We start from the raw sequence: 24,673 nt of genomic DNA, 5'->3' as shown, positions 1-24,673 counted from the left end.
TATCATCACAATTTTTTTTCTTTTGTGAAAAATAACATCTATACAAAAAAAGCAGTAACTTTCAAAGCACAGCACAATTAGTTGTAGAATAGATTTCAGAGTTTGGTATGGGTTACAATTCCACAATTTTAGGTTTTTACTTCTAGCTGCTTTAAAATACTGGAGACTAAAAGAAATATCAATTTAATGATTCAACAATCATTTTCATTTGTTAAACCCTACCTTCTCTGTATTACTCCACCATCACCTTTGATCTTTCTATCCCACTCTTTAGAGGTATCTGGGCTATGACCATTTTAACTTCCATGTTGGAAGGGTCTGTCACTAATATGGAGTAGGGAGATGGAACTATCTGATGTTCTAGAGAGGCTGGACCCTCTAGGTTTCAGTACTTACCTGGTCCAGGGACCCATCTGGAGGTTTTGGGTTTCTGGAAAGTTACCCGAGTGCATGGAACCTTTGTGGAATCTTATATATTGCCCTAGGTGTTCTTTTTTTTTTTTTTTATTAATTAACGGGGAAAAAAAGAAATTAACTCAACATTTAGAAATCATACCATTCTACATATGCAATCAGTAATTCTTAACATCATCACATAGATGCATGATCATCGCTTCTTAGTACATTTGCATCGGTTTAGAAGGACTAGCAACACAACCGAAAAAGATATAGAATGTTAATATAGAGAAAAAAATAAAAGTAATAATAGTAAAAACAAAACAAAGCAAAACAAAACAAAAACCTATAGCTCGGATGCAGATTCATTCAGTGTTTTAACATGATTACTTTACAGTTAGGTATTATGGTGCTGTCCATTTTTGAGTTTTTGTATCTAGTCCTGTTGCACAGTCTGTATCCCTTCAGCTCCAATCACCCATTATCTTACCCTGTTTCTAACTCCTGCTGGACTCTGTTACCAATGACATATTCCAAGTTTATTCTCGAATGTCGGTTCACATCAGTGGGACCATATAGTATTTGTCCTTAAGTTTCTGGCTAGACTCACTCAGCATAATGTTCTCTAGGTCATCCATGTTATTACATGCTTCATAAGTTTATTCTGTTTTAAAGCTGCGTAATATTCCATCGTATGTATATACCGCAGTTTGTTTAGCCACTCGTCTGTTGATGGACATTTTGGCTGTTTCCATCTCTTTGCAATTGTAAATAATGCTGCTATAAACATTGGTGTGCAAATGTCCATTTGTGTCTTTGCCCTTAAGTCCTCTGAGTAGATACCCAGCAATGGTATTGCTGGGTCGTATGGCAATTCTATATTCAGCTTTCTGAGGAACCGCCAAACTGCCTTCCACAGTGGTTGCACCATTTGACATTCCCACCAACAGTGGATAAGTGTGCCTCTTTCTCCTCATCCTCTCCAGCACTTGTCATTTTCTGTTTCGTTGATAATGGCGATTCTGGTGGGTGTGAGATGATATCTCATTGTGGTTTTGATTTGCATTTCTCTAATGGCCAGGGACATTGAGCATCTCTTCATGTGCCTTTTGGCCATTTGTATTTCCTCTTCTGAGAGGTGTCTGTTCAAGTCTTTTTCCCATTTTGTAATTGGGTTGGCTGTCTTTTTGTTGTTGAGTTGGAAAATCTCTTTATAAATTCTGGATACTTTATCTGATATGTCATTTCCAAATATTGTCTCCCATTGTGTAGGCTGTCTCTCTACTTTCTTGATGAAGTTCTTTGATGCATAGAAGTGTTTAATTTTGAGGAGCTCCCATTTATTTATTTCCTTCTTCAGTGCTCTTGCTTTAGGTTTAAGGTCCATAAAACCGCCTCCAATTGTAAGTTTCATAAGATATCTCCCTACATTTTCCTCTAACTGTTTTATGGTCTTAGACCTAATGTTTAGATCTTTGATCCATTTTGAGTTAACTTTTGTATAGGGTGTGAGATACGGGTCTTCTTTCATTCTTTTGCATATGGATATCCAGTTCTCTAGGCACCATTTATTGAAGCGACTGTTCTGTCCCAGGTGAGTTGGCTTGACCACCTTATCAAAGATCAAATGTCCATAGATGAGAGGGTCTATATCTGAGCGCTCTATTAGATTCCATTGGTCGATATATCTATCTTTATGCCAATACCATGCTGTTTTGACCACTGTGGCTTCATAATATGCCTTAAAGTCAGGCAGCGCAAGACCTCCAGTTCCGTTTTTTTTCCTCAAGATGTTTTTAGCAATTTGGGGCACCCTGCCCTTCCAGACAAATTTGCTTATTGGTTTTTCTATTTCTGAAAAATAAGTTGTTGGGAATTTGATTGGTATTGCATTGAATCTGTAGATCAATTTAGGTAGGATTAACATCTTAACTATATTTAGTCTTCCAATCCATGAACACGGTATGCCCTTCCATCTATTTAGGTCTTCTGTGATTTCTTTTAGCAGTTTTTTGTAGTTTTCTTTGTATAGGTTTTTTTGTCTCTTTAGTTAAATTTATTCCTAGGTATTTTATTCTTTTAGTTACAATTGTAGATGGAATTCGTTTCTTGATTTCCCCCTCAGCTTGTTCATTGCTAGTGTATAGAAATGCTACAGATTTTTTTTTTTTTTTTTTTTTTTTTTTTAAAGACAGAGAGAAGGAAGGAAGGATGGAAGGAAGGAAGGGAGGAAGAAAGGGAAACATCTTTAAACATTTTCTTGTTTTATTATTATATTTTGTTTGTTTGTTTGTTTTTTACATGGGCTGGGGCCGGGAATCGAACCGGGGTCCTCCGGCATGGCAGGCAAGCACTCTTGCCCGCTGAGCCACCGCGGCCCGCCCTACAGATTTTTGAATGTTGATCTTGTAACCTGCTACTATGATGTACTTGTTTATTAGCTCTACTAGTTTTGTTGTGGATTTTTCCGGGTTTTCAACGTATAATATCATCGTCTGCAAACAGTGATAATTTTTCTTCTTCTTTTCCAATTTTGATGCCTTGTATTTCTTTTTCTTGTCTAATTGCTCTGGCTAGAACCTCCTACACGATGTTGAATAATAGTGGTGATAATGAACATCCTTGTCTTGTTCCTGATCTTAGGGGGAAAGTTTTCAATTTTTCCCCATTGAGGATGATATTAGCTGTGGGTTTTTCATATATTCCCTCTATAATTTTAAGGAAGTTCCCTCGTATTCCTATCTTTTGAAGTGTTTTCAACAGGAAAGGATGTTGAATCTTGTCAAATGCCTTCTCTGCATCAATTGAGATGATCATGTGATTTTTCTGCTTTGATTTGTTGATAATGGTGTATTATATTAATTGATTTTCTTATGTTGAACCATCCTTGCATACCTGGGATGAATCCTATTTGGTCATGATGTATAATTTTTTTAATGTGTTGCTGGATTCGATTTGCTAGAATTTTATTGAGGATTTTTGCATCTATATTCATTAGAGAAATTGGTCTGTAGTTTTCTTTTTTTGTAATATCTTTGCCTGGTTTTGGTATGAGGGTGATGTTGGCTTCATAGAATGAATTAGGTAGTTTTCCCTCCACTTCGATTTTTTTGAAGAGTTTGAGGAGAGTTGGTACTAATTCTTTCTGGAATGTTTGGTGGAATTCACATGTGAAGCCGTCTGGTCCTGGACTTTTCTTTTTAGGAAGCTTTTGAATGACTGATTCAATTTCTTTATTTGGGATTGGTTTGTTGAGGTCATCTATTTCTTCTTGAGTCAAAGTTGGTTGTTCATGTCTTTCCAGGAACCCGTCCATTTCATCTAAATTGTTGTATTTATTAGCGTAAAGTTGTTGATAGTATCCTGTTATTACCTCCTTTGTTTCTGTGAGGTCAGTAGTTATGTCTCCTCTTCCATTTCTGATCTTATTTATTTGCATCCTCTCTCTTCTTCTTTTTGTCAATCTTGCTAAGGGCCCATCAATCTTATTGATTTTCTCATAGAACCAACTTCTGGTCTTATTGATTTTCTCTATTGTTTTCATGTTTTCAATTTCATTTATTTGTGCTCTAATCTTTGTTATTTCTTTCCTTTTGCTTGCTTTGGGGTTAGTTTGCTGTTCTTTCTCCAGTTCTTCCAAGTGGACAGTTAATTCCTGAATTTTTGCCTTTTCTTCTTTTCTGATATAGGCATTTAGGGCAATAAATTTCCCTCTTAGCACTGCCTTTGCTGCGTCCCATAGGTTTTGATATGTTGTGTTTTCGTTTTCATTCACCTCGAGATATTTACTAATTTCTCTTGCAATTTCTTCTTTGACCCACTCGTTGTTTAAGAGAGTGTCGTTGAGCCTCCATGTATTTGTGAATTTTCTGGCACTCCGCCTATTATTGATTTCCAACTTCATTCCTTTATGATCCGAGAAAGTGTTGTGTATGATTTCAATCTTCTTAAATTTGTTAAGACTTGCTTTGTGACCCAGAATATGGTCTATCTTTGAGAATGATCCATGAGCACTTGAGAAAAAGGTGTATCCTGCTATTGTGGGATGTAATGTCCTATAAATGTCTGTTAAGTCTAGCTCATTTATAGTAATATTCAGATTCTGTATTTCTTTATTGATCTTCTGTCCATTGATGAGAGTGGTGAATTGAAGTCTCCAACTATTATGGTATATGTGTCTATTTCCCTTTTCAGTGATTGCAGTGTATTCCTCACGTATTTAGGGGCATTCCGGTTTGGTGCATAAATTTTTATGACTGTTATGTCTTCTTGTTGAATTGTTCCTTTTTTTAGTATATAGTGTCCTTCTTTGTCTCTTTTAACTGTTTTACATTTGAAGTGTAATTTGTTGGATATTAGTATAGCTACTCCTGCTCTTTTCTGGTTGTTATTTGCAGGAAATATCTTTTCCCAACCTTTCACTTTCAACCTATGTTTATCTTTGGGTCTAATTTGTGTTTCCTGTAGACAGCATATAGAAGGATCCTGTTTTTTAATCCATTCTGCCAGTCTGTGTCTTTTGATTGGGGATTCATTCCATTAACATTTAGTGTTATTACTGTTTGGATAATATTTTCCTCTACCATTTTACCTTTTATATTATATATATCATATCTGATTTTCCTTCTTTCTACACTCTTCTCCATACCCCTCTCTTCTGTCTTTTCATATCTGACTCTAGTGCTCCCTTTAGTATTTCTTGCAGAGCTGGTCTCTTGGTCACAAATTCTCTCAGTGACTTTTTGTCTATAAATGTTTTAATTTCTCCCTCATTTTTGAAGGACAATTTTGCTGGATGTAGAAGTCTTGGTTGGCAGTTTTTCTCTTTTAGTAATTTAAATATATCATCCCACTGTCTTCTAGCTTCCGTGGTTTCTGCTGAGAAATCTACACATAGTCTTATTGGGTTTCCCTTGTATGTGACAGATTGTTTTTCTCTTGCTGCTTTCAAGAGCCTCTCTTTCTCTTTGACCTCTGACATTCTAACTAGTAAGTGTCTTGGAGAACGCCTATTTGGGTCTGTTCTCTTTGGGGTGCGCTGCACTTCTTGGATCTGTAATTTTAGGTCTTTCATAAGAGTTGGGAAATTTTCAGTGATAATTTCTTCCATTAGTTTTTCTCCTCCTTTTCCCTTCTCTTCTCCTTCTGGGACACCCACATCATGTATCTTTTTGCCCTTCATTTTATCATTCAATTCCCTGATCCCCTGTTCAAATTTTTCCATTCTTTTCCCGATAGTTTCTGTTTGTTTTTGGAATTCAGATGTTCCATCCTCCAAATCACTAATTCTATCTTCTGTCTCTTTAAATTTATCATTGTAGATATCCATTGTTTTTTCCATCTTTTCTACTTTGTCCTTCACTTCCATAAGTTCTGTGATTTGTTTTTTCAGTTTTTCTATTTCTTCTTTTTGTTCAGCCCATGTCTTCTTCATGTCCTCCCTCATTTTATCGATTTCGTTTTTGAAGAGGTTTTCCATTTCTGTTCGTATATTCAGCATTAGTTATCTCAACTCCTGTATCTCATTTGAACTGTTGGTTTGTTCCTTTGACTGGGCCAGATTTTCAATTTTCTCAGCATGATCCGTTATCTTCTGCTGGTGTCTGGGCATTTAATGAGATTTCCCTGGGTGTTGGACCCAACAGGTTGAAAGATTTTTCTGTGAAATCTCTGGGTTCTGTTTTTCTTATCCTGCCCAGTAGGTGGCGCTTGTGGCACTCGTTTGTCTGCGGGTCGCACCAGTAAAAGGTACTGTGGCTCCTTTAACTTTGGAAAACTCTCGCCATGGGGGAGTTTCGCGATCCGAAGCGGCTTGGAAGTGTGCCAGTCTGAATCTCCCAGTCGGCCTGGGGATCCGAATGCGGGGAGGGTCGCCGGCTGCCGCAGCCCGGAGAGCGCCCGTCCGAATCTCCTAGCCGGCCGGGGCGCCAAGCGTGGCAAGAGGGCGCCAGCCGCCGCGACCCGGGTGAGTGCACCATTCCCAGCCGGACCGGAAAGCCACGTGTTTGGAAGGGACCCCAGTCACCGTTCTCCGTGGCCTGGGGATCTCCGATTCAATTCTCCCAGCTAGTCCGGGGGCCGCACGTGGGGGGGGGGGGGCGCCAGCCGCCGCGGCTTGAGGGGACCGCCTGTCCAATTCTCCCAGCTGGCCCGGGAAGGAGGGAGGGAGGGATTTCGGCCGCCTGCCGCCCCGGCCCGGGGAAGCCCACGCCCCTCGGCGATCTCACCGGAGCGGGTTCTCCCAGCCAGTCAGCCGTTCCAGAATGGGGTACGCTGTCTTCTTGATGTCTGTCGTGGCTCCGGGAGCTGTTCTGTATCGTTTCTACTCCCCTAGTAGCTGTTCTGGAGGATGAACTAAGACCCGCTGGTCTTACTAAGCCGCCATCTTCTCCGGAAGTCCCCGTGTTCCTTTTTATCCTTTGTCTTTATGCATATAGAATTTTTGTGGTTGTAATTTTGATATGGCTACAATCATGGAATTTTTTTCCCACTTAATATTATATTATAAGCATTCTCCATAGTTAGAAAACATTTATTATTATGAAAGTGATATTATAGAAAATGTATTCAGATAATAGAAAAATGTAAGGAGAATGAGTCTACCCCTATTGATCTACCCTCCCACTCCCTCATCCAGAGATGGTATTTACCTCTCCAGACTTTTTTTCTTTGAATATAAAATACAGCGTTTGTTTTTACAAGAATGCCATAATAATGTAAATGTATACTTCTATTCAAACTTTATTTTTTTCTACGTTTACAATAAGTTAAGCACCCTTCCCCTTCCCCATACCAATATATGTAAATCAGCCCATATAATCTTTTTTTTTTTTTTTTTTTTTTACATGTTCAGGCACAGGAACCAAATCTGGGTCTCTGGCATGGCAAGAACTCTGCACCGTGGCCCTCCTAGCCCATATACTTTTCTCTTAAACTTTTTTTTGGGTATAATATAACATATATACAAGGCAAAGAAATTGAAAAGCAGTAGTTTTCAAAACACTCTTCAAAAAGTTGTTACAGGATAGATCCAGAGTTTGTCATGGGCAGGCCATATACTTTTTTTTTTTTAATGTAACAATATACACCCGTCAACATTCTTACCATATGATTATTCCATTCTTGGTATATTAACAATAACTCACATAATCATCACATAGGTACATGTATCACCACAATCACCTCTCAGAACATTTGTATCGATTCAGAAAAATAAAAAGAAGAAAGAAAAAATTCATACATGCTATACCCCTACCCCTCTCCCTCAGTGATCATCATCATTTCAATCTACTAAATTTATTTGAACATTTGTTCCTACTATTATTTATTTATTTTTAATCCATATGTTTTTACTCGTCTGTCAATAAGATAGGTAAAAGGAACATCAGACACAAAGTTTTCACAGTCACACAGTCACACTGCAAAAGCTGTATCATTATACAATCATCTTCAAGAAACATGGCCACTGGAACACAGCTGTACAGTTTCAGGCAGTTCCCTCCAGCCTCTCCATTACACCTTAACTAAAAAGGTGATATCTATATAGTGCGTAAGAATAACCTCCAGGATAACCTCTCAGCTCTGTTTGGAATCTTTCAGCCATTGACATTTTATTTTGTCTCATTTCGCTCTTCCCCCTTTTGGTCAAGAAGATTTTCTTAATCCCTTCTGTACCATGTTGCCAGGAAGGTCCACACCCCTGGGAGTCATGTCCTATGTGGGAGAGGGAGAGTGGGGAGTGAGTTTGCTTGTCCTGTTGGCTAAGAGAGAGAGAGGCCATATCTGAGCAACAAAAGAGGTTTTCTAGGGGTGACTCTTAGGCCTAATTTTAAGTAGGTTTAGTCTATCCTTTGCGGGGATAAGTTTCATATGAACAGACACCAAGATTGAGGGCTCTGCCTGTGGCTTTAGTTGTCCCCACTGCTTGTGAGAATATCACGAGTTCTCTACTTGAGAAAGTTGAATTTTCCCCCTTTCTCACCAGTCCCCCCGGGGTCTTTGCAAATACTTTTTTATTCACTGTTCAAATCACTCTGGATTTTATTGGGGCATCACTCTGGATAAATCTGCAAAATCTCATGCCCTACTCAAGGTTCCATGTAGTTATGGTGTTCACTTAAGCTGTCCACATAAGTTATATTAGAAAATGCACTAGTCAAAACATAAATTTTGTACCAAATAAACATTTTTTGCTTTAGTCTCACATATAAGTTAAAGTTTTAAAATATGAATTACCATCTATTTTCAACACCCTGCAGTATTGCCATTCCTTTGTTCTTCCTCATGCAAAAACATTTTTAAATTTGTACATTTAGTCACTATCATTATACACTCTAGGCATTCCTAGATTATACTATCTCAGTCTTTATCATCTATCTTTCCTTCTGATTTCATTTGTGCCCCCAGGCCTCCTGCCTCTATCATTCTCACATTCAGCTTCATTCAATGTACTAACATCATTGTATTACAATTAGGTAGTATTGTGCTATCCATTTCTCAATATTTACAATCAGTCCTGTGACACAATCTATATCCTTTCAGCTCCTATTACCCAATACCTACCCTGTTTCTATCTTCTGATGGTCTCTGTTTCCAGCTGAAATTCTCCAAGTTCATTCACTAATGTCAGGTTGTATCAGTGAAACCATACAGTATTTTTCCTTTTGTTTCTGGCTAATCTCACTCAGCATAATGTGTTTAAGGTCCATCCATGTTGCTACGTACCTCATAACTTTATTATGTCTTACAGCTGCATAATATTCCATCGTATATATATACCACAGCTTGTTTAGCCACTCTTCTGTTGATGGACATTTTGATCGTTTCCATCTCTTGGCAATTGTAAATAATGCTGCTATAAACATTGGTGTGCAAATGTCCATTTGTGTCCTTGCTCTCATGTCCTCTGAGTAGATACCTAGCAATGGTGTTGCTGGGTCATATGACAGTTCTATACTTAGCTTCCTGAGGAACCGCCAAACTGCCTTCCACAGTGGTTGTACCATTTTACATTCCCACCAGCAGTGGATAAGTGCCTCTTTCTCCATATTCTCTCCAGCTCTTGTCGTTTTCTGTTTTATTGATAATGGCCATTCTGGTGGGTGTGAGATGATACCTTATTGTGGTTTTGATTTGCATTTCCCTAATAGCCAGGGAAGTTAAGCATCTTTTCAGGTGGCTCTTCCGAGAAGTGTCTGTTAATGTCTTGTGCCCATTTTGTAATTGGGTTGTCTGTCTTTTTGTAAATCAATTTAGATAGAATTGACATCTTAACTATATTTAGTCTTCCGATCCATGAACACGATATGCCTTTCCATTTATTTAGGTCTTCTGTGATTTCTTTTAGCAATTTCTTGTAGTTTTCTTTGTATAGGTCTTTAGTATCCTCAGTTAAATTTATTCCTAAGTATTTTATTCTTTGGTTGCAGTTGTAAATGGAATTTTTTCTTGACTTCCCCCTCACATTGTCATTACTAGGATATAGAAACACTACAGATTTTTGAGTGTTGCTTTTGTAACCTGCCATGTTGCTGTACTCATTTATTAGCTCTAGTAGTTTTGCTGTGGATTTTTCGGGGTTTTCGACATACAGTATGTCATCTGCAAACAGTGCGAGTTTTACTTCTTCCTTTCCAATTTTGATGCCTTGTGTTTCTTTTTCTTGTCTAATTCATCTGGCTAGAACTTCCAACACAATGCTGAATAACAATGGCGATAGTAGACATCCTTGTCTTGTTCCTGATCTTAGGGGGAAAGTTTTCAATTTTTCCCCATTGAGTATGATGTTAGCTATGGGTTTTTCATATCTTCCCTTTATCATATTGAGGAAGTTCCCTTCTATTCCTATCCTTTGAAGTGTTTTCAACAAGAAAGGATGTTGAATTTTGTCAAATGCCTTTTCTGCATCAAGTGAGAGGACCTTGTGGTTTTTCTGCTTTGATTTGTTGATATGGTGTATTACATTAATTGATTTTCTTATGTCGAACCATCCTTGCATCCTGGGATGAATCCTACTTGGTCATGGTGTAAAATTCTTTTAATATGCTGTTGGATTCGATTTGCAAGAATTTTGTTGAGGATTTTTGTATTTATATTCATTAGAGAGATTGGTCTCTAGTTTTCTTTTCTTGTAATACTTTGTTTGGCTTTGATATGAGGGTGATGTTGGCTTCATAGAATGAGTTAGGTAGACTTCCCACCTCTTCAGTTTTTTTGAAGAGTTTGTGCAGGATTGGTACTAATTCTTTCTTGAATGTTTGGTAGAATTCACATGCGCAGCCATCTGGTCCTGCACTTTTCTTTTATGGGAGCTTCTTGATGACTGATTCAGTTTCTTTACTTGTGATTGTTTTGTTGAGGTCTTCTATTTCTTCTCGAGTCAATGTTGGTTATTCATGCCTTTCTAGGAAGTTGTCCATTTCATCTACATTGTCTAGTTTATTATCATAAAGTTGTTCATAGTATCCTCCCATTACCTCCTTTATCTCTTTGGTTCAGTGATTATGTCTCCTCTTCCATGTCTGACTTTATTTATTTTCATCCTCTCTCTTCTTCTTTTTGTCAGTCTTGCTAAGGGTCCATCTATCTTAGTGATTTTCTCATGGATCCAACTTCTGGTTTTGTTGATTTTCTTGATTGTTTTTATGTTCTCAATTTCATTTATTTCTGCTCTAATCTTTGTTATTTTTTCCCTTTTGCTTGCTTTGGGGTAAATTTGCTGTTCTTTTTCTAGTTCTTCCAAGTGGACAGTTAATTCCTGGATTTTTGCCCTTTCTTCTTTTTTGATATAGGCATTTTAGGGCAATAAATTTCCCTCTTAGCACTACCTTTGCTGCATCCCATATATTTTTAATGACTGCCTATGTTCCTCTTGTATGACTGTATTATGACTTATTTAACCAGCTCCTTATTGATTTCTTTTAGATTGTTCCTAAATGTTCTGTACTAAAAACCGAAATTTATTTAACTGTTTCTTTTACTACTAGATTTAACATTTAAAAAAAAATATTAAGTACTACTCAGTTTTAAGATCAGTCATTGAGCTTTGCTAGGAAATTACTGTGCTCTTAACTGTACTTTGAAAGGGCAAAGAGGTGTTTGGAATATAAGGTTTTTCTTCTTGTCATTTACTTTTTAGTTAACATAAAGATCTGCATTTGAGAGGTCAGTTTAATCAAAGTAGTTTATCATTATTTTGTCAGTAGAATTTTCATTTGTTTAGTTAATTTGTGATCAGCAGTAATGGTTATTTTCCATTTTTTCAGGATCTTTATTTTTGAATGCTATTACTATTTAATTGCTTATTTGATTCATGGGGAAGAACTGCATTGTTTTCAGTAAGTCATATATCAGAGAGTTAAACAGATGGAAAGGATATCAGTGATGTAGGTGAATAATAATTTAAGGGCTTTTTTTTTTAATCGGTCCAGTTTTTAATAGGTCAGATGTAACAGAATTTTACCAGTGGGGATGTGTAAGAATCACCATTGAGAACTACTTTATTGTTTTTATTATAGATTATTGAGTTTTATGGTGGATAGTTATGAATTGTTGGGAAAACTATATTTTTCTTGTGTTAATTTTGAGATTATGTTTTCACTTAGCTTTATAATGATACATGGTAAAGGTGATATTTCAGGTCCTTTAGAAAGACCACAGGTTGGACTTTGAGTTCTGTTGGAGAACCTATTATAATAATTATCATCATAATCATCATGATCATCATCATCATATTCTAATTAAATTACAGACTCCATTTGTACTTTGGATTCCATTGTCTTCCCCCTTCTCAGAAACCTTACCAAGTCGAGAATTCCTCTTTCAAATATTTAGTCTCTGTCTGTTGATTATCTTCCCATTAACTTATAATTTAAAAATTGATAATCTCATACAATAAAACTCACCATTTTAGTGTACAATTTACTTGTTTATGGTATAGTCACAAAACTATTTAACCATCGCCACTGTCTAATCCCAGAATATTTTCATGATCCTAAAAAGAAACTGCATACCCATTAGTAGTTGTTGTCTCTGGATTTATCTATTCTGGACATTTCTTGTAAATGAAACTGTACAATATGTTGGCTTTTGTGACTTCCCATTGACTTTAAACATGTTGAAGTCTTCCATTAAAAACAAATTAATAATGCATCTATCTGACAGATACAGAACAGTTAATATCTGCTTCTAAGGTTCCCATTATAGTTGCAGGAAGAATGATCCCCACGCTTTCTGTCTGTCTGATTGTGGCAGCCAAGATTGAATGGGGGAATACAGGAAATACTGAAAACATGGGATGGACGAGATAATTTTTGCAACTCAGAAATAACTTTGTAAACAGGAAGACATCTTTTTACTACCCAAAAGGAATCTTAAAGTTTGAATTTACATGAAAAAAAATTTGTACCTCCCCATTCAACCCTACATGTCTTTTTTGGGGGGTGCTGGTGGTCCTGCCTGGGCCAGAAATTGAACCCAGGTCTCTCACATAGCAGGTAGGAATTCTACCACTGAACTACCCAACCCTGCACTTCTATAGCTCCACCTTTCTTCTCCCCTGCACAATCCAACTTCTTGAAAGAATCGTCTATTTTGTGTGTGTGTGTATGTTTTTCTTTTTTTGATTTGTGTTAAGAATTGTCTATTTTTGCTGTGCCCACTTTTATCTAGCCTCTTACCTCAGATATAACACTAGTTTTCTGATTGTTATCTCTGTTTGTAGTTTGACCATCTTCATTTCATACTGCACCAACAACCCTTAATATATATTATAAATTATCCTGTATCAGGGGATTACCTGATGGTAAGGTTTAATAGTTCCATAGTCTTTTTCCCCTCCCTCAGGGAACTTTGCCAATACTTTTTGATTATCTGGTTGATATACTCTAGGATGTTTCCAGGCATTACAATAATCTATATAGGATTAAAGGACCTCTTTCTCACTCTGTGCTCTCAGTGTTTCAGTTGTTCAAATGAGCTATACAGATAGGTTGAATTAGATTATGCATCACAGGAAATTTCAGTTCCAGATCAAATAAACCTTTCTTCCATTGTTCTCAAAGAGTGTATGTGGTTCTAACATATAGACACTGTCTTCCTTACCCCCTTATGTTCTGAATTACTTTAACCCCAACCTGTTCAGCTTCGTTCTTATCTCTAAATATCAGGTTACATATATGAAACAGCCTCTTAAAATCCAGAAATAATAATCACCATTATGGACTTGATGTGTCTGCTCTAAAAGCTTACAGTCTAGGCCTGTGTTTTCTTAGAAGCATTTTCTGTAGGTGACCATACCATTGATGTCTTTTTGTTCCTGACTTTTTTTATCTCACCAAATAGCCCACATGTTCATTCACATTGTTGCATGCCTCAGGACAGTGTTCCTTTTTGTAGCAGCACAGCCTTTGTTCATAAGTATACACCATCGTTGACTATTCTACTTCTCCGTCGGTGCATCCTTCAGCCATCTGCATTCATAATGCATCATGTAGAGGGCCCAAGGTCCACAGTCCATCAACATTCTCAATTTTAGATAATTTCATTATTCCCAAGAGACAGAAAGCCAGTAAACACACCCTCACCAAGTAGGAGATCTAAACCTCCTCTTAACTCTTGTCCCTCACCCCATTATTGACCTCTGCTGTTGCTGTGGTAGTGCTGATGGTTTCCTTTTTTTTTTTTTTTTTTTTTTTTTTTTTTTTTTTTAAAGGAAAGACAGAGAAGGAAGGAAGGATAGAAGGAAGGAAGGAAGGAAGAAAGGGAAACATCTTTAAACATTTTCTTGTTTTATTGTATTTTGTTTTTCCGTTTTTTGTTACATGGGCTGGGGCCGGGAATCGAACCGAGGTCCTCCGGCATAGCAGGCAAGCACTTTGCCCGCTGAGCCACCGCGGCCCACCTGATGGTTTCCTTTTGAACACAGCTCATAGCATGCAATATCAGTTTTCCAACTGTACCCTGGACTTAAACACTCCTTATACAAAAATAATCATGTCTTTGAAGTAATTCTTAAAAGAACTCATTCATATTTCTAATGTGAGTCAGTGGGAAACGTAGGTCTCTATAACCCCTTTCAATCTTGTTCATCTTCAATATGGTAATATTCTAGACCCACTAGAGAATCACCTTCACTCCTATTTATTCCCTTACATTGGAGTTTGTTCTAGTTTGCTAGCTGCCGGAATGCAACACACCAGAGATGGATTGGCTTTTAATAAAAGGGGATTTATTTCGTTAGTTCTTCAAAGGAAAGGCAGCTAACTTTACACTGAGGTTCTTTCTTACGTGGGAAGGCACAGGGTGATCACTGCTGGACTTTTCTCTGGGGCTCTGGGTTCCAACAGCTTTCCCCGGGGTGATTTCTTTCTGCATCTCCAAAGGCACCAGCCAATTAAATCAAACATCATTCATTACAGCAGGCATACCTCTTAGCTGATGAAGATGTGATGAGCAACAGATAAGGTTCACAGCAACAGAGCTAGGTACCTTCACCTGGCCAGGTTGACAACTGAATCTAACTACCACAGAGTTCAATCTCATTAGCTAACGGTTCACCCATCTCTAGCTTCTATGTATCTCTAAGTTCCCTGTATTCTATATTATAAGTCTGTGATTATACTTTTATGCTGGTCATAGAAGTGGAATCATACAGTATATGTCCTTTTGTGTCTGGCTAATTTCACACAGCATTATATCCTCAAGGCTCATCCATCTTCAGAACGTGCTTCAAATGTGCTTCAGAACGTCATTTTGTCTTACCACTGCATAATGTTCCATCTTTTTTTTTTTTTTTTTTTTTTTTTAACATGGGCAGGCACCGGGAATCGAACCTGGGTCCTGTGGCATGGCAGGCAAGCATTCTTGCCTGCTGAGCCACCGTGGCCCACCCATAATATTCCATCTTATGTATATATCACATCTGTTGATTCTCTCATCTATTGATGGGCTTTTGGTTTGTTTCCATTTTTGGCAATTGTGAATAATGCTGCTGTGAGCATTGGTGTGCAAATGTTTGTTTGTGTCCTTGCTTTCAGCTCTTCTGGGTATATACCAAGTAGTGCTATTGCTGCGTCATAGGGCGGCTTGATATTGAGTTTCCTTAGAAACCGCCGAACAGTCTTCCATAGTGGCTGCACCATTGTACATTCCCACCAGCAGTACATAAGTGTCCCAGTTTCTCCACATCCTCTCCAACATTTATGGTTTCCTGATTGTTTAATACTAGTCATTCTTATAGGTGGGAGGTTGTATCTCATTGTAGTCTTGATCTGCATTTCCCTTATAGCCAGTGAAAATGAGCATCTCTTCTTATGCTTTTGAGCCATCTGTTTTTGCTCTTCAGAAAAATGCTTATTCATATCTTTAGCCCATTTTATAATTGGATTGTTTGTTCTTTTGTTGTTGAATTGTATGATTTGTTTGTATATACAGGAAATCAAACCTTTGTCTGATGTGTGATTTCCAAATATTTTCTTCACCTTTTTTCACAAAATCTCTTGAGATGCAGAAACATTTGATTTTGAGGAGTTCCCATTTATCTATTTTTTCATTTGTTGCTTGTGCTTTGGGTGTAAAATTTTGGAAGCTATGTCCTATTACTAAGTCTTGAAGATGTTTCCTTACGTTTTCTTCTAGACGCTTTATGGTGCTAGTTCTTATACTTAGGTGTTGATCCACTTTGAGTCAGTTTTTGTGTAGGTTGTAAGATAGGGGTTCTCTTTCATTCTCTCGGCTATTGATATCCAGTTCTTCCATGCCCAATTATTGAAAAGACTGTTTTGTCCCAGTTCAGAGGAATTGGGAGTGTTGTCAAAAATTAGTTGACCATAGATTTGGTGGTCTGTTTCTACACTCTCAATTCGATTCCATTGGTCAGTGCTTCTGACTTTGTGCCGGTACCATGCTGTTTTGACCACTGTGGCTTTATAATCGGCTTTAAAGTCAGGGAGTGTTAATCCTCCCACTTCATTCTTCTTTTGTAGGATGCTTTTAGCTTTTCATGGTCTCTTTCCCTTCCAGATGAATTTGGTAGTTAGCTTTACCCAGTCTTCAAAGTAGGTTGTTTGAATTTAGATTGGTACTGTGTTGAATTTGTATATCAATTTGGGGAGAATTGACATCTTAGCTCTATTTAGCCTTCCTATCCATGAGCAGGGAATGTCTTTCCACCTATTTAGATCGCCTTTGAATTCTTTTAACACTGTTATGTAGTTTTCTGTGTACAAGTCCTTTATGTCCCTAGTAAAAAGTTCATTCCTAAGTATTTGATTCTTTTAGTTGCTATTTTGAGTGGAATTTTTTTCCTTAACTGACTCCTCAGCTAGCTCATTGCTTGTGTATAGAAATGTTAGTTTTTTGCACATTAATTTTATATCCCTGAATTTGTTTATTAGCTCAGGTAACTTTGCTGTAGATTTCCCAGAATCTTTCAAGTATAGTATCATATCATCTGCAGCTAATAAGAGTTTGACTTCTTCCTTTCCAGTTTGGATGCCTTTTATTTTTTTGTCCTGCCTGATTGCTCTAGCTAGAACTTCTAGCACATGTTGAGTAATAGTAGTGATAGTGGGCATCCTTGCCTTGTACCTGATCTTAGGGGGAAGGTTTTCAGTCTCTCTCCATTGAGTACAATGTTGGCTGTTGGGTTTTCATATATTCCTTTCATCATATTGAGGTAGTTACCTTTGATTCCTATGTTTTGAAGTGTTTTTATCAGAAAAGGATACGGTTTTTTTTTTGTGTGTGTGTGTGTGTATCATATATATATATATTTTTTAATTAATTAAAAAAATTAACTAACACAACATTTAGAAATCATTCCATTCTACATATACAATCAGTAATAAGGGTGCGGATTTTGTTGAATGCTTTTTCAGCATCAATCAAGATGATCAGGTGATTTTTCCCTTTTGATTTGTTAATGTGCTATATTACATTAATTGATTTTCTTGTGTTGAACCATCCTTGCATTCCTAGTATACACCCCACTTGCCTTGGTGTATTATTCTTTTAACCTGTTGTTGGATTCGATTTGCTATTTTTTTTTTTTTTTTTTACATGGGCGGGCACCAGGCATCGAACCTGGGTCCTCTGGCATGGCAGGCACGCATTCTTGCCTGCTGAGCCACCGTGGCTCGCCCGATTTGCTAATTTTTTATTGAGAATTTTTGTGTCCGTGTTCATTAGGGTGATTGGCCTGTAGTTTTCCTGTCTTATAGTATCTTTACCTGGTTTTGGTATTAAAATGATGTTAGCTTCATAAAATGAGTTAGGTAGAGTTCCTTTTTCCTCAATTTCTTGGAAAAGTTTGAGCAAGATTGGTGTTAGATCTTTCTGGAATGTTTGATAAAATTTCTCTGTGAAGCTATCTGGCCCTGGGCTTTTCTTTGTAGGAAGATTTTTGATGACTGATTTAATCTCTTTACTTGTGATTAATTTGTTTAGATCTTCTATTTCTTCCTGAGTCAGTGTCACTTGTTTGTGTGTCTCCAGGAATTTGTCCATTTCATCTAAGTTGTCTAGTTTGTTGGTGTATAGTTGTTCATAGTATCCTCTTATGATTTCCTTTATTTCTTCAGGTTCTGTGTTAACGCACCCCTTCTCATTTCTGATTTTGTTTATTTGCATCCTCTCTCTTTTTTCTTTGTCAGTCTTACTAGTGGCCCATCTATTTTATTGATTTTCTCAAAGAACCAACTTTTGGTTTTACTGACTCTTTCTATTGTTCTTTTGTTCTCCCATTCATTTACTTCTGCTTTAATCTTTGTTATTTCTCTTCCCCTGTTTGCTTTGGGGTTAGTTTGCTGTTCTTTCTCCAGTTCCTCCAGGTATGCTCTTTAGTTCTTGTTTTTTGCTCTTTCTTGCTTTTTAATATAGGCATTTAAGGCAATAAATTTCCTCTCAGCACAGCCTTTGCCTCATCCCATAAGTTCTAATAAGTTGTATTCTCAGTTTTATTAATCTCCAGATAGCTGCTGATTTCTCTAGCAGTTTCTTCTTTGACCTGCTGGTTGTTTAAGAGTGTGTTGTTTAATCTCCATATATTTGTGATTGTTCTCATTCTTCGGTGGTTCTTGAGATCCGGCTTCATCCCATTGTGATCAGAGAAAGTGCTTTGAATATTTTCAATATTTTTAAATTTATAAAGACCTGTTTTGTGCCCCAGCATATGATCTATTGTGAAGAATGTTCCATGAGCACTAGAGAAGAATGTATAACATAGTACAAGGACCTATATATGTCCGTTAGGTCTAATTCATTTGGTAAGGTATTTACCTTCTCTGTTTCCTTGTTGACCTGTCTGGTTGTTCTATCTATAGAGGAGATTGGTATATTGAAATCTCCTAATATAATTGTTGAAATATCTAACACTCCCATCAGTTTTGCCAATGTCTGTCTCATGTACTTTGTTGCTCCTTGATTCGGAGCATAAGCATTTATGATTGTTATATTTTCCTGGTGAATTGAGCCTTTAATTAACATATAGTGTCCTTTTTTGACTCTTACGATATCTTTACATTTTAAGTGTGCTCTGTCTGATATTAATATAGCTATTCCTGCTTTTTTTTGGTTGCAACTTGCGTGGAAGATCTTTTTCCGTCCTTTCACTTTCAATCTGTTTGTATCCTTGTGTCTAAGATGAGTCTCTTGTAAGCAGCATATAGTTGGATTATGTTTCTTAATCCATTCTGCCAATCTGTATCTTTTAATTGCTAAGTTTAGTTCATTAACATTCAGCGTTATTACGGAAAAGTCGTTTCTTGATTCCACCATCTTATATTTTTAAAATTTTATTGTCAGATTTATTTATTCTTTTCCCTCTTTCTCTTTGTGTTCTTTAATACAAAAGAATTCTTTAATCCCTTAGTGGTACTCTTCAATTACTTGCCCTCCTCCAGACCTCCCTCTCCTGTCTGTTTTTTTCAGCCAGCAGAACTCCTTTTAGTATTTCTTTTAGGGCTAGTCTGTTGTTGACAAATTCTTTTGGACTTCTTTGCCTGTGAAAGCTTTAATCTCTCCTTCAGTTTTAAAGGACAGTTAGGCTGGGAACAGAATTCTTGGCTGGAAGTCTTTCTCTTTCAGGATCTTGAATATGTCATACCACTGTGTTCTTGCCTCCAGGGTGCTAGTTGAGTAGTCTGAACTCAGTCTTACTTGAGTTCCCTTGTGTGTAGTAAATTGTTTTTCTGTTGCCACTTTCAGGACTTTCTTCTTCTCTTCAACATTTAACAGACTGATTAGTATGTGCCTTGGGAAAAACCTGTTTGGATTTATTCTGTTTGGAGTTCGTTGGGTTTCTTTGACTTGTATATTTTTGTCCTTTATGTGGGTTGGGAACTTTCTCCCCATATATCCTCAACTACTCTTCCTAGCCCTTCACTCCTCTCTTCTCCTTATGGGACACCAGTTGATTCTTATAATTGTGCGCTTTGTATTGTCTATCATTTCCCAGAGTTCCCGTTCAATTTTTTTCCAACTTTTTTTGCCCTTTGCTGTTTTGAGTCTTCAGAGTCAATTATCCTGTCCTCTATATCACTTATTCTTTCATCTGTCTCTTCAAATCTAGTGTTGTGTGCCTCTAGTAGGTTTTTTATTTCATCAGCAGAGTCTTTAATCTCTGTGATATCTGCTATTTTTCTATTCATCCTTTCAAATTCCTCTTTATGTTCTTCTACTGTCTTCTTGCTCTCCTTTATGTCATTTTTTGTCCCACTTACTTTATTAAGTAGAGTTGTATGAACATGTTTGATTAGTTGTTTCAACATCTGTGTCTCCTCACGTGTTCTAATTTGGTCATCAGGCAGGGGTATATCTGTCTGCATTGTGATATGCTTAGTGGTCTTTTGCTGTCTTCGTTGCAGGTTGAGATCTTGACTGATTTATTCTGGGAGTTGATTTCTTTCAGTAGTCTAAGGCTTTGTGTTTGTGGGATGGTTGTACAGCAGAGAGCAGGGCATGGGGTGGAACACTCAGTATACTGATTTGTTTCATGGCCGGTATGGGCGCAGTTTGGGGATGTTACGCTGATGCTTGTGTACATGGGTGCCCTGTGGCCAGGGAGGCCGAAGTTGTGCAGGTGCACCAGTTTGGAGAATGTAACCCTGGTGTGCACTTGTCTAAGACACAGGACCCTTTGTGTGCCTGTGTAGAGCTGTGCAGGTCCGGACTTTCCCAGAACTGGAAAGTGAGGCTGAGGGCTGAATCCTAATTCAGTTTTGTGAGGTCATACCTATTGTTTAGGGTGTTACCTTTTAATTAGATTGTTTCCATGGATTTGTGGCCATGCTGTTGAAGGTGGGTCTTAATTAGTTTACTGGAGTCCTTAAAAGAGCCGACACAAGGAACAGAGAGTTCAGATGTTTCTAAACAGATGGAAGTAACCTGGGTACGAAGCAAAGACTCATCGAAATAGCTAGAACCTGGAGAGAGCCAAGGAAAAATGAAAGATGAAATCCAGGCTTTGCCCCAGAGAAGCTAAGTGAGGGCCCATAGACACTTGGAGAGAAAGCCATGGAATCAAAAACTGTAAACATTGAATTGGGAGCAAGGATCTCAGATGTACCATGTGCCTTCCCAGCAGGTGGAGGTGTCCCAGATGCAGGCTACCTTTCCTCTGAGGAGGTGTCCTCTTGTTGGTGCTTTATCTTGGACATTTTCATGGCCTTAGAATTGTAATTTGTCACCTAATAAATCCCCTTTGTAAAAGTCAATGCCGGCCACGATGGCTCAGTGGCAGAGTTCTTGCTTGCCATGCTAGAGACCTGGGTTCAATTGCTGGTGCCTGCCCATGTTAAAAAAAAAAAAAAAAGCCAATGCATTTTTGGTATATTATATTCCAGCAGCTTCAGCAAATTGAAACAGCACTCTCTACAATGGGCCCTTCTTTATTTCATTTAATGTTTTTGTCCAAAATGTAAGATTTTCTCTTGTAAGAACATGACCTTCTGTTTTCTTTTTATTTGCAGTTGTCTGGTATGCTTTTGCTTAAGCGTAAGCTTTCATTTTCAGCCTTTTTTAGCCCCTTTGTTTTCAGCATGTTTTTATGCCTACAGTCTAGTTAATTGCAGTTAGTTGGTTTGGCTTTGTGATATAAATAAGAGTCTTTCTTACTGTTTACATTTACTTATATGTATTTCACATTCGTTTTATTTTGTGCCTTTTTTTTTTTTACCTTTATACTGTATGATCTGGGTTATTTTTTACCCTTTCTTATTTGAGTTCCTTTTGATAATTTTAAGGTTGTATTGTGTTTTTAGATCTTTTTTGGGTTATTTTTATAAATGTAACTTTATGTCATCTAAATCATTAGATAGTATGTACTGATTACCACTATCAGCAAGAAAATTATTATACTTTCTGTTCTAGTTTGCTAGCTGCCGGAATGCAACACACCAGAGATGGATTGGCTTTTAATAAAAGGTGATTTATTTTGTTAGTTCTTCAGAGGAAAGGCAGCTAACTCTCATCTGAGGTTCTTTCTTATGGAGAAGGCTCAGGGTAACCTCTGCTGGTCTTCTCTCCAGGCCTTTGGGTTCCAACAACTTTCCCCAGGGTTATCCCTTCTGCATCTCCAAAGGCCTGGGCTGAGCTGCGAGTGCTGACATGAGGTCAGATTGCTTGGGCTATGCTACGTTGTGCTCTCTCATGTAAGCACCAGCCCGTTAAGTCAAACATCATTCATTGCGTCAGGCACACCTCCTAGCTGACTGCAGATGTAATTAGCAACAAATGAGGTTCACGTACCTACCGTTGGCTCATGTCCACAGCAACAAAACTAGGTGCCTTCACCTGGCCAAATTGACAGCTGAATCTAACTACCACACTTCCACTTCCTTCCATTGCATTATTTTCTTCATTCTTGTGTTTATATTCTTAAATATACTTATCAGCTTTAAATGAAATCTTTTGATCCTATGTATAATGTGTTCTCCTTTTTCTGTTTCTCCTACTGATCATTCATTTATCTCTACATATCATGGCTTATAAACACATTCTGTTAGTCAAGAAATTGTTAACCACTATTCTCAGGTGTTTTCAGTTTAGCTCTCTGATGAAAAACCTCTTTCTACCTTTACTTTGTTTATAGGTCCACCCCCTCTTATGACTTTCTAGTCTCTCTTCTCATCATTGCTCCATTTATAAATAAGCTCTGTTTAAGATGTTCAGTTCTGCAGTTTTTAATATCAAAATAGTTACATTGGCAAAGTTTCTTATTAAGAATTCAAGCATAGGGTGGGCCACGGTGGCTCAGCAGACAGAGTACTCACCTGCCATGCTGGAGAAAAAAAATTCAAGCATAAATTTAACCTTTGCTCCGGCAATTTCGCTCCTAGATGTCTACCCAAGAGAAAACATGTATCCATGAAAAACCTTGTATATCAATATGTATAGCTGCACTAGTAATAGTAGCTAAAAAGTAGAAAGAATCTAAATCTCTATCAATTGGTGAATAGATAAACAAAATGTGGTATATCCATACAATAGAAAACTTGTCAGCAATAAAAAAGAACAAGTTACAGACACATACTACATAATGGATGCACATTATAAACATTGTACTAAGTGAACGAATCCAAGCACAAAGGACCATATATTGTGTGATTCTATTTATGTGTATTGTCCAGAAGAGGCAAATCTGTAGAGACAGAAAGTAGATTAGTGGTTGTCTAGGGGCTGGGGGTCAAAATGAGGAATGATTTGTAAATAGGGATGAGATTTGTTTTTGGAGTGGTGGAAATGTTTTAAGATGGGATTGTGATGATGGTTTAACAACTCTGTGACTATATTAAAAACCATTGAATTGTACACTTACAAGTGAATTTTATAGTAGGTAAATTATGCCTTAGTAAAGCTGTTAATAATAGTTACTTTTTTAACAATAGTTACATTTTAAATGTGATATCTGTACTATTTATTAGAGTTAAGTGTGTTATGCTGTTTCAATTATTAAACCATTTTATACTGCTTTCTTTTTACTTTTAAGTATGATTTCCAAAGAACTCTAATGTTAAATAATGTTAACGATAATAGAAAAAATAGCCAGCATTTATAAAATAGTTACTATGTACCAGGAATTATGCTAAGTACTTTTCACAGTTAACTTTTCCAAGGTAACATAAAAGTAAGGAAGCAAGGAATTTGAACAGAGACATTGTTATCCTCTCTGTTCCATGGATAGAAATGTAATGTTTTTGGTGAAAAATTATGCCTTTCGTACATTGTGATGGTGCTAAATACCCATGTGTGTATGCCACTGAGCCGAATGTTCTAAGTAACTATTTATTTGTGATATTGCTAGAAAATTCAAATGGTGTTTGGTGTTACCTAATGGCTATAGAGCTTGTACAACATAGTTAATCTTACTAATCAGTTTTACTTCTTTTTCTCCACTCCTCAGTCTTAATTTTAAAGACCCTGAAGCAGTCAGAGCATTGACTTGTACTCTTCTAAGGGAAGACTTTGGACTTTCTATTGATATTCCATTGGAGAGACTAATCCCCACAGTTCCGTTGAGACTCAACTATATTCATTGGGTAGAAGATCTGATCGGTCATCAGGACTCTGACAGAAGTACTCTCCGAAGAGGAATTGACATAGGTATATGGTTTTAAATTTTTTCTAGGCTAAACATAGTGCTTAGAGAGAAAACCAGTGGAATCACATATATCAAAGTTTTTATAACCTTCTTTATTGCCTATTTGTTATGAAAGAACCTGCTGTAGATACTTCAACATTTCTGCATTTATTTCTCTTAAGAAGGGATTGTCACTTCCAAACTGGGAGCAGAGAGGAAAGTGAGGTATGAAATGAAAACGAGACTTCTGTTTTCTTTGATTTTCAGTTACCATGTTGATTCTGTGCTTATTGGACATTATTCTCACTCTGAATTATTTCATGATAGTATTTTAGTCTCCATACTGGGATTTAGTGGTAATTGCTATTTATTAAAAGATCACTTTGCATAATCTCTTGGGTGATTATTGATAAGAGGATATTTATAACCAGAATTAAAAGTAGGAAAAAGTCATTGAGTTAAAGTAAGATATTCTCTTAATTGTAAAATTTTGCAATAGAGAATACTGTCCACTTTGGTTGATTTGTGTGAGTAAATGGGTGAGATACAGAAGGTGATGGAGCCAGGGTTTATTTTGTAATTATAAATGTATTGTAGTTTGTCATACCCAGTGTTTTTTATTTGATTTTTTTTTAATCCTTTGGCTTTAACTAGTTCTTTATTGGAAGACTTGAATTACAAATCTCTGTGACTAGTTCTAAA

The 24,673-nt window shown here is 37.1% G+C and overlaps 1 protein-coding gene and 1 non-coding gene across 3 annotated transcripts in view; both read left to right on the top strand.

The window, feature by feature from the left end:
* METTL16 (methyltransferase 16, RNA N6-adenosine) overlaps positions 1–24,673 on the top strand; it is a 178,668-nt gene that overhangs the window by 27,156 nt on the left and 126,839 nt on the right. For both annotated transcript variants that reach the window (XM_077165533.1, XM_077165532.1), the window contains exon 3: positions 23,795–23,994. In XM_077165533.1, the coding sequence (XP_077021648.1) occupies positions 23,795–23,994 (200 nt within the window). The remainder of the gene's footprint in view (positions 1–23,794; positions 23,995–24,673) is intronic.
* On the top strand, positions 12,543–12,674 carry LOC143689281 (small nucleolar RNA SNORA31). The gene has a single exon (XR_013178725.1). It is a non-coding gene; the product is annotated as a small nucleolar RNA SNORA31 (small nucleolar RNA).

This window comes from Tamandua tetradactyla, chromosome 6, assembly GCF_023851605.1.
Source record: "Tamandua tetradactyla isolate mTamTet1 chromosome 6, mTamTet1.pri, whole genome shotgun sequence".
Taxonomy (NCBI): domain Eukaryota; kingdom Metazoa; phylum Chordata; class Mammalia; order Pilosa; family Myrmecophagidae; genus Tamandua; species Tamandua tetradactyla.
The sequence above is the reverse complement of the archived record's forward strand: the minus strand, read 5'-3'. Positions and strand labels throughout refer to the sequence as shown.